This window comes from Drosophila guanche, unplaced genomic scaffold (genome assembly GCF_900245975.1).
Source record: "Drosophila guanche unplaced genomic scaffold, DGUA_6, whole genome shotgun sequence".
Classification (NCBI taxonomy): Eukaryota; Metazoa; Arthropoda; class Insecta; order Diptera; family Drosophilidae; genus Drosophila; species Drosophila guanche.
Window position 1 is genome coordinate 672651 of NW_022995745.1, and position 10082 is coordinate 682732.

Genomic DNA, 10082 nt, shown 5'->3' on the forward strand with positions numbered 1-10082 from the left:
GAATCCCTGACCTGACGTACGATACTTTCCACAGATATTTCCGCAAAGGTTCGGTCATGCAACGCGTGTATTGAACAATTATTGGTATAAAAAATAGTTACAAAAGGAGTGCTACATATGTATGGCATGATTGATCAAGCACCTTGTGGAATAGAAATCGGCTCCCAGTCCAACTCCAGCTCCAAATTAGTTGGCGAATATGGTGCCCACCGGGAAGACGACGATCCGGCGCTTAGAATTCACTGTCAGCGTCTCGTAGTGATAGCCCTTGACCAGGCAAACATCGTTTCGGTTGCCCTCGAACGCCGGTCGGATGGGGCTCAGATCCGGGTTGAAGCAGTTGATGGTGATGGTGTCGACGGTCAGTTGACCGAGCACTTCGTAGGCACAAGCTAGCTTCTCGTTCCAGATGCTGACCCGGGCATAGGGCACAGATTCCTTCACATTCACCTGCGTGGCCTCGCGCGCAGTGCGGAAGGTGTGCAGCGTAATGGCGCCGGTAGGACCCGGCTGTCCCAGATAGCTGCTCGAAAAGTCAGACACCAGCAGGGGCGATGCATCGGCTGGGACATCTCCCTCAGCTTTGACCACTTTGGCGTTGAGCTGCTCGATCTGGGCCAGGGTGCGCACATAGCTGGGATTGCTGGCCACCTGTGGCTCCAGTCGCTTGAGGTTCTGTGCCACCAGGCCCACAAACTGTTCCCGCACACTCTCCTGCACCAGCACCGTGGCCACGGCTCCTTCCGCGAACGGGTTCTGCAGCGAGTCGAGCAGGTGCTGCCGTGCCGAGTGCAGGTCCCCATCCTCGAACAAGATCATTAGCTGGGGGGACCGCCACGTAGCAGCCACGCTTCCATCTTGAGTCCCCGAAATCTGGAATTCAAAAAGGTTGAGTGTCAAGGTTATGTCCGGTTTATCGATGTAGGGTCCGAATCACCTTCGCCTTGGACTCCGGCGTCTGCTGCAGCTTGTTGACCATGTCGCTGGTGATCGCGGGCTGGAGTGGGCTGAGTACTTTCTTCACCGGCACGGACTTGTTGGCCATTCCTTGCTCTGTTCGACGAATTTCACAAAGAAATTGAAACCGAATCTAGGCGTCACCGCGCGTTGTCTGATCGCGTTATCAGCAGCTCTCACACGCATGTACACACACACACACACACACACACGCAGAGAGCGCCAGAACATAAACACACGCACGAACTCAGCTGGGGCAGCCCCCACGCGAAGGGGGAATACCCCCAACGCAGGCAACTCCATTGAAATTGATCACAAACACAAGAAAATGCGAATTGGAAGACGAAAAAAATATTTAAATTGCCTGCAACATGTTCTGTACACGTTTTGCAGCACTTTTCGATGTCTGCCAGTGTGCAGCAAATGTGGTCACACTCTTTATTTGTTTTTAATGACAAATAATGTGCATCTGGGCATAAAAATGTAAATAAAATGCATATCTAAGCTCAAATAACAAGTGCCCGGTTCTTTTTCACCAACCTACCACACGCAATTAAGGAAACGCACAAACATCTACAAAAAAAATACCAAGCACAATCACCTTGCGGCGTCTGACAGCACTCTGCCTGATTCAATTAAAAATCGCGCCAAAGACAAAAACATTTCATAACACTAGACAGAATTACGCCACCGACTTCGGCGCTGGCGTCGCTGTCGACGTAGCTGCTGACTCATGTTATAACCATAGAAGGAAAGGTGTGTGGGAGCAATCTCTAAACTGAGTTACCAAAAGTAACCAAATTCAAGAATGAAAAAAAAAACAGAGAAAAATGATTCTCTAACAAGGCTTGAACTTGTATCTAGATATCTTATCTGCCCTAAGTAACTAGTTATGCTTCGATAAAGAGGCTTGTCCCTACCTAGTTCCGTTGCACCATGGGGGGGAAGAACGTAGCCATGATGCACCTATATAAGGTGGTTCCGTATGCAAAACGGCACCCCTAAGTGCGAGTAATGGTGTTCTTCGTGGTAAATGTGAGTGAAACGACAATGGAGTGTGCCGATTAGCCCTTGATGGCATGGGGCTTAAAGTTGCCCACTGCAAGAAAATTAGTTAAAGTTTTCTGTTTTATTTTGATTTTTAGTAATTTACAAACTATAATAAATTAATTAAGTTGCTTAGGCATTCAATTTTAAAACAAATTCTAATATACTTTCTGCAAGAACTGAAAATATTTGTGAACAAAATTCGTCCGCACACACCTCTCACGTCGACAAGCAATCCACTGAACGCTAGGGGTGCGAAAACGAAGCGATTAGGCAGACGTCGGAACCACCTTTTATAATTGCATCATGGACGTAGGCCGCCGCTGGGGACCGTTCGGTCGTTCGTCTGGCTGTGCCCCATGCACAGTCCAAGTTAGATTTAAATTGAAACCGCTCGTGCTCTGTTCGTCGCTCCCGCTTGCCGCTGCAGAATAATACTTATAAATCCAAATATTTTTTTTTTATCCACCTATATTTCTGTGTACCTGTTTGTGTGTGTGCGTAGGCGTTACGGTTGTCCGTGTGTTACTGCTCACTGCCCCCGCAATTAAAGTAAATTCCCACCTGCCCCTTTGTGGAAGCAAGGAAGACCAACAAGTGCTCACACTCATGCGCCCAAGTGCATCAGTGTGCCACTTGCATTGCCCGGAGAGTACGTTCAACCAATTGAAAGTGAATTGAAAGCGACAAGTGAAAATAGATCTGACTAGAGGCGGCAGCAACAGCAGCAGCAGCAGCGGTAGAACAGTAAAGTGACAGCAACAGCGACAGCGACGGGGACACAAAGTAGAATTTAGCAGTTTTTTTTGCACTAAAATAACAAACAGCTGTCTGCGCGACAGCGTGTAAGCGACAGAGTGTGTGTGCGTGCGTGTTGTTGTTGTTTAGAAGCGTAACAGGTCCGCCTGCGTGGGAGAGCCAACAGAGAGCGAGAGAGGAGAGAATAGCTGACTCGTGTGCACAGCTGCATCTCTGTACACAGCATCAGAATGACCGACCTAAACGAATTGCTGGGATCGCCATTTGTGCGCGTCAAGGTAAAGCAGTACTCCTCACCCCACACCAGGCCGCTGCACGCCACGCCACCCCCCACAAAGCCAGTCCACACTTGGTGGGCTGCTTTGCACTGCTTTGTAGACCGTCCTGGCTGGACCCCGCCCCAGTTGCAACGGCTGATTAGCACCGTCCAGCGTGAACAATCCAACCGCAGGGGCATCCAATATCTTCGACAGCGACTCGAGTGTCTGCGTCTCAATTTGCAACTATCCAGAAGCCGCCGCGACTTCGTGGGGCTTCAATTGACACTCCAAACGTCTGGGGCTTGATCCGCTTACACTAACTCTATTTGCCTCTTTGTCTCCCTCTTGCAGTTGGTAGCGTTTGTGCATTTCTTCTTCATATCGAATGCCATGCTGGGCAGCTGGGGGCATGGAGCCTATGAGTTCTACAATTTTCTGTTCATCATTTCCATGTTCTGGTCGATCCACAGCAAGGACTCAATTGAAGCAGTGCAAACGGTAAGTACAAACAGCCGTAGAGATGGCAAGTGAAAAGATAAGACTAACTGTGCATTCTTAAGTGTATCCGATCGGAAGGGGGGAGTGGGACTGTTGAGCGTTAAATTGTGAATGAACTGAAGCTGCGCTGCCATTGGTTTTGCCAGATTACTCCATTTGGTGACACATTCACTCACTCACACCCTAAAGAAGCAGCTGATAAGAAAGTGCACGCATATGTGAATGCTACGACGTATCATCCCACAATTAAAATTAAATGTTCAAGTGCTGAAATTCTCTCACGGCTCTACGACACACATTTTAATCGAAATGAAATTCCGCACTAGTCACATTGATATCGCCACCAAATTGCTAAAACCGGTTCGACGAAACTCTGCCAATTCTCAAATTAACATACAAATAGTATAAGTAATAAATAAAAATACCGAATGTTCTCATTGGAGAAAAATAGTTGCGAGAGCATCTCAACAGAAGCAGCGGCAGAGGCTGAGGCTGTTTCGCAAGAGAGTAGCTTGTCACTCTCTTGCAGCGAGTAAAGAGTAAAGAGCGAGTAAAGCAGTGCAACCAGAAAGCAGTGCTTTGTATGATGCGGGGCAGATACAGACTCCAGCCCGCATCTTTCCATGCCGTGACATTGCCCTGATAAGATATCAAGAATGGGATTATCGTTTATTTTTGAAGGCTTATTCTTAATGATTATTCTGATATACTCTTGAAAAGAGAAAACTTTGAAGCAAAGCTAACAAGGGAAAAGCGTGTTCCCTGCTTTTGGGTTATGGCTAATCAATTTTTTCGCATATGGCTTAGCAGGCAGCCATGCCATGCCACCCCTGCCAAACATAAACCGATGGGCACACGTAAATATGTACATGTGTGTATGTGTGTACATATGTACGTGGTGGCATGCAAATGGAAGCGGATTTATGTCGAATATATGTATGTATGTACGTACGTGTGTGCGTGTGTGAGTACCGTTATTAATAGATGGCTTGGCGGCTACTAGCCAGAAAATAGTTTGCCACTCTCAACTTTGACCTTAGGCCAGCCGAAAAAGTAACGATAGCCTAACGCTAACTGACCAACAGCCACCCCATCCAGACCCCCAAACACCCCACACCATTTACACTTTTTAGAGCCGCAGCCGCACGCGACCTGCCCTCGTTGTTGTTGGATGGTCAGAGGCTAACAAAAACAATATTACTCGTGTAGTATCTGGAATTACAGTTTCATTTCTCCACAAGCCCCCTCTTTTGTTTGGTTCCTTGGAAGCCATTAGCAACGCCTTTTAATCAACTCAACTATGCAGAAGCCCCAACGCAACGAGCCACATCCGAAGCAAATATCCCTTTCTTCTAAGAGGCAAAACCATGAACAAAAATCAATTCATATTATTTATTTAATTCCAAATATGGAAATTGGGCTAACTCGAAGAGGGCGCATGTCGTACATAAATACATTTATGTACATGGTACATATTTACATACATATGTAGAGAGCATTTGAATTGATTGTCTGAACTTCCAATATGAATGCATGACGGGAGATCATTTAATAAATTTTGATACGGAACCATGGGGAAGATTTTCTTGGGTAGATTTCGATTTTATGATCAGGCTGAGGGAAATGCATGTAGATTACACATGTAAATGTAAATATGTATGTATGTATGTACATAAATGATTGGTTCTTGCCTAAAAAGTATTCAAAAGTGACCAAGAGTGAACTGAGTGACTTGACCATGTCATTGCCATGTAGTTGTCTGTGTAGTTGGCATGTAGTACTGCCGCCTCCTCCTCCCCCCGTCAGGGACAGACAGTTGAGTTGAGTATGTAATTATGATAAGTGACATTCCCTCAACTCATGGCTCACCATTTCCTCCAACGTATCTTTGCAGGCGCTCGTCATCGATGCTTCTAGCATATTCTTTGATCTAGTCAGCATTATCATTTATTTCCATTACATGAGTGAGTAGCGTCCAGCATGACATTCCCCACTGCAGCAGCACTCTGTGCACATTTCTGAATGTATTTTGTATATGTTTGTTTGTGTCAACCATTTCAGATGGCTGGGCCATTGCCTTTAGCATTATTAACCTGATCCTGCGACCCGTGAGCGTGGCCCTGCTCTATCGCGAGTTCAATACGCGCGGCGGCAGCCTGCAGACGGGCTCGGTCTTTCCCACCAGCCAGCAGCGCAGCTATCAGGACATCGATCGTCCCACGCAGCCAACACCGACCAACGCGCAGCCGGGCCCCAATGTGGCCAGCATTTTCTAGGCACCAGATCTGACCAGAACACAGAACAACAGCTGCAGCTGGATCCTCTGGGTCGGTTTTGTTCTGTTTATATATTTTATTTCTATTTTATTTCTATTTTTTTTTTGGACGAATAAAGACAACTAATCAGAAATAATCAAGCGACGATCGATCGATGCAGTGTTTGTGGCCAAAAGTATATTATTTTATATTCATATTATTAATATTAACGATTGCAATTTCTACTTAAAAACAATTGTAAAAGTGGGCCAAGCCCCATGTCCTCCTGTACAGTGAATACCCCCCGAACCTTACAATCCCCACCCACCTATGGTATGCCTAGAAGCCCTCCTTGGCCTTGCGGAACTTGTACTGATTGCTGCGCCCATCCAGGCAGGGCACCTGCACCAGATTGAAGTAAATGGAGCCCATCAGCTGGCTGGCCGAGGTATTTGTCTTCTTCAGGCAGCTGAACAGCATGTCGTCGCAGATGCAGTGGGACCTGGCGATCAAATCGAATGAGAACTCACTCAAGATAGATGGCTTCGTGGCACTCACTTGGTGTAGATGGAGTCATTCATCAGGTCGTACTTGGGCTGGTAGGCGCGAATCTTGACCGGGCAGAGATCGTGCTGGCGACAGCAGCGGTCCATGTCCATCTCGCTGCCCAGATCGCTGTACGTCTCCGCAATGTCCCCAGTGCCGCACCACTTGGTGCCTGCAAGGAAAAGTCAAAGTCAAATCGCTTTTATGTGGGTCTACGTCCGTGTAGACTCACCTGGAATAATGCCGCTGAGCAGGGAAAAGGGACTGCGCGGAAAGATGTTGGTGGCCAGCTTGAGGCCATCGGTGCCACTGGCTGCACCGGTTTTATCCGCAACGCTGGTGGTGCCGCTGCTGCTCCTTTCGCCAGTCTCCGCTTTGAGTTTGTGCCGCGAGGCGTAGCTGAGCCTGTCCACGTGCTCACATTGATCCATCAGCTTGAGCATCTCCTCGAACTTGATCTCCAGCGGACGATTGTAGTGGGAGAGTCCATCCAGCAGCATCTTGCCCTCCTTGTCGTTGCTGCCAAAAGCGAACACAAAATGTACAGTGCTCAAAGCTTGATCGATTTTGCTTCCGCAGCACCTCGACAAAGATCCATAGGTATGTACGTGGCCTTAATTCTCATTCATACTCACTAGATTTCGATCAGTTCGCAGCCCAGCAGCAGCTTCTGTGGCCCCAGCTCCGTTACGGCTATGGTCAGATCGTGATAATATATCATAATGAGTGAGTCGTTGCTCAGCCGCTTGCCGCTGTTCCGAGAGAGAGAGGAGAGTGTCATTTATGGGCACATGGCCAGACAGGCACATTGATGGCAGCTACGTGCTGTCCATGGCAATGGCTAAGCTCCAGGTGAAACCATCGACGTGCCGTGCCTTGGCTACTAATTGAGAGCTCCTCTCGCGCTCTCTGCGGACTCACCTGTAGGTCTTCATTTGTCGCACACTGCGCTGCTCGAGTATCTGTTGGGTGAACGATTGAAAGGAGGGAAAGCCCTGCAGTCCCTGTGGCAGGCTGAACGAGAGCGTGGGCTTCGCCGACGATGACGTGAGATAGCCGAGCAGGGCGCAGAGCAGCATCGAGGCCAGCAGCTGGAGCCGGCGCCGCAGCCACAGATTGTAGGGCATACTGGAGGCACGTGGTGAGCACTAGAGAAGCAACTGGTTCTCCTCTGCCAGACCCAAAGGCATCACAGTCTGGTCGGGACTGAGCCGCTCCCAGCGCTGGCGATTCCTGCCCGAAACCTGCGGATTGGTTCCAATATATTGTTATTCTTTAATCAACTCAGCTGTCGCGGTTCTCGGTTCCCTCATTGGACTGAATTATTTAGCCACACATTCGTAGCTAGCCCCCCCAGCTGGCCTCTTTCCCAATGCCCCAAGCCCGTCCACTCCCTTTGTGCCGGCAGGTGCCAAAAACTTGCAACTTCCACTCGCTGGGACTTTTCATTGCTCTAACAATGGCCAGACACGGCATTTGTCATGCATTGCATCAGTGGCCAAGCCCCCAGTCAGCCGAGAACCCATCAGCCTCGCCCAGCCATGCAGCACGTTACGTATACGCACAGTGGGCCACAGCAGAGACAAATGCTGGACAAATTGTTGCGCAACCATTTGCGGATCAAAGAACTGACAATGGGCTGATGCAATGGAATTCCCAGACTATAATTTCCAATCTCATTTCAGGCTCCAAAGCAAATTTGAAGTCACTTCTCCATTTTCATGAGTAATTTTAAAATTCGTTTTTAGCGTAAAAATGGCCCAACGTTGTGGCGAAGAGTTCTTGAATGCCTTGGCCCCACCTCAACTTAAAGTTGCAGTCAATTCTTACATCATGGACCGACCCGTGACATTTTACAAGTCCTTGACCTTAGCCAGGGCCATGGGTCAGCTAGCAAAGCTACCAAAAAGGCAAACCCAACACGCACCACACAAAATGCTAATAAATATTATGTGCCACACGACGCCCACACCTGCCACTGAGGCCCATTGACTTTGGCTGACTGCTAAATATTATTTCTACAGAAAGTTTTACGCAAGCCGGTCAAGATGTGGTGGGACCGAGCATCGGGGCAACGGGGCAACGGGCCCTCGGTGGCGAGCAAAGTGAAAGTGAAATGTTTTCATTGTTTTGGTGGCTCTACTCTGCTCTTCGCCTTGCCGATTTCGGTGCGATTTCAATGGGGGGATTTCAGCCAAAATGTGGCGTGTTTGGCCTCAGTCGCCACACAGATCAAGCTGCACATTTGCATGGCCAGACATGTGTACTTCGAAGCTTAAGGGGTACCTTTTTTATGTGTGTCAAGTGGAGCCCAGCCTGTTGGTTCAATGTTAAACTGAAATGCAAATAGCCAACGAAACGAATATCTTTATCTCACATTTTATGGATCTTTGACTCGGGTTTCGCAACGCTAAAACGAAAACGAAATCTTTGAATTCGTTGGAGGATTTTGTGCAGCTCCAAGCCCACAAATCTGTCAACTCACTGAGAACCAAGACGTGGCGCTGCTAAAACCAGAAATAAATGCCTAAAAAAAAACAAAGATTGCTCTCGAAATTTCGTAGAGTTTTCATCGCTGATAGCGGGTCTAATGGCGGGTCTCAGAGAGCCACGAAGATAATTATAATGAAAGCGTTGGCTGATGGATCTGCAAGGGGAAAGAGATCTGCCATAGAGATCATCGTTGAATGTGAACCGCAGGCGGCCTCCCCACGAGAGTTTCCGGACTGAGCTTGGGCTTGGCCCCAGCATACACTCAACGAAAAGCAAACGAAACTTGGCCAACTTGAACTTGGCCCGAGTAGAGAGTTTAGGAGCAGTTCAAGAGTGCAAAAACATAAAAGAAGAGAGAGAGAAACAAGCAAACGAGCATCAACATACCGCGGGGGCCTTGGCATAGGTCAGTGAAGCGTACCAGCGGCACCACCGACCAGATCTGTTGTCGTGGAAAGGCAGGATGGATGAGCAACAGAAAAAGAAGCAACAGGTTTCATCCGACTGGCAAATGTTTTGGATCGGCATTAACTTTCACATTGGGCACCTAATTGTGGGCTTAATCTTGGTTAATTTGCTCCAGTTTTGATTTCCATTTGTGGCACACGCGATCAGAGCCCAAGACAAGCAAAAGCCAAGACAAGATTCCGCAGCGAAGAAGATGCTTCTACAGCGCATTGGAGATGCGGCCATGTGGATACAGCAGGCACTCTACGCGACACAATTATGCAATGAACGAACGTTGGGGTAGGGTATTCGTGGGTAGATCTGGTCGCACTTCACAACTAGCTGCTAATCAGCCAGCAGCCAGCAAGTTGCGACAGCTCCACCGATCGGGCCATAAAAGGCGGCCCACAGACCACTCCACGAATGGTTGGGAATTGGATCTCCTCACTTTTGAACTCGCGCGCTCAACTTTAATGGGCCAGTCCACCAGACTTCGTTTTATCCACTTCACTCAGAACTATTCGCACACATATAATGTTTCAATCAGTCGAAACTAGTTTCGGTTTCGGCTGGACAGTTTCACTTTTCATCGTGTTCGAACCAAAAACAAGAAACAAAACCAAAAAACTAACCAAAAAAAAAACACTAGGCGCTAACTAGAGTCCGGCGCGCATGCGCAGTGGCAGTAGCAATCGAAATGGCAATGGCAATCGCCGCTTGCAGTAACGGGCAATGGGTAGCCGGAACCACTATCGAAAACGCAATACCGTTCGCTGCCGCGCAAAGTCAGCAACTGATCGATCAAGAGACGCCAAAGCCA

The 10082-nt window shown here is 48.2% G+C and overlaps 3 protein-coding genes across 3 annotated transcripts; 1 reads left to right on the plus strand and 2 right to left on the minus strand.

Annotated features, from left to right (window-relative positions):
- Positions 1-47: 47 nt before the first annotated feature.
- On the minus strand, positions 48-1147 carry LOC117581501. The gene is made up of 2 exons (XM_034268753.1): positions 938-1147; positions 48-873 (listed from the first exon to the last, which is right to left on the minus strand). The coding sequence occupies exons 1-2, from the start codon at positions 1043-1045 to the stop codon at positions 187-189; spliced, it is 795 nt and encodes a 264-aa protein (XP_034124644.1). The 5' UTR covers positions 1046-1147; the 3' UTR covers positions 48-186.
- Positions 1148-2352: 1205 nt separating this feature from the next.
- LOC117581458 (type-1 angiotensin II receptor-associated protein) lies at positions 2353-5930 on the plus strand. The gene is made up of 4 exons (XM_034268670.1): positions 2353-3041; positions 3375-3521; positions 5416-5485; positions 5583-5930. The coding sequence occupies exons 1-4, from the start codon at positions 2994-2996 to the stop codon at positions 5795-5797; spliced, it is 480 nt and encodes a 159-aa protein (XP_034124561.1). The 5' UTR covers positions 2353-2993; the 3' UTR covers positions 5798-5930.
- A 24-nt stretch (positions 5931-5954) lies between these two features.
- LOC117581457 lies at positions 5955-10082 on the minus strand. The gene is made up of 6 exons (XM_034268669.1): positions 9895-10082; positions 7244-7566; positions 6958-7074; positions 6555-6841; positions 6335-6494; positions 5955-6278 (listed from the first exon to the last, which is right to left on the minus strand). Exons 2-6 carry the CDS (start codon positions 7447-7449, stop codon positions 6116-6118), a joined length of 933 nt encoding a protein of 310 aa, XP_034124560.1. The 5' UTR covers positions 7450-7566; positions 9895-10082; the 3' UTR covers positions 5955-6115.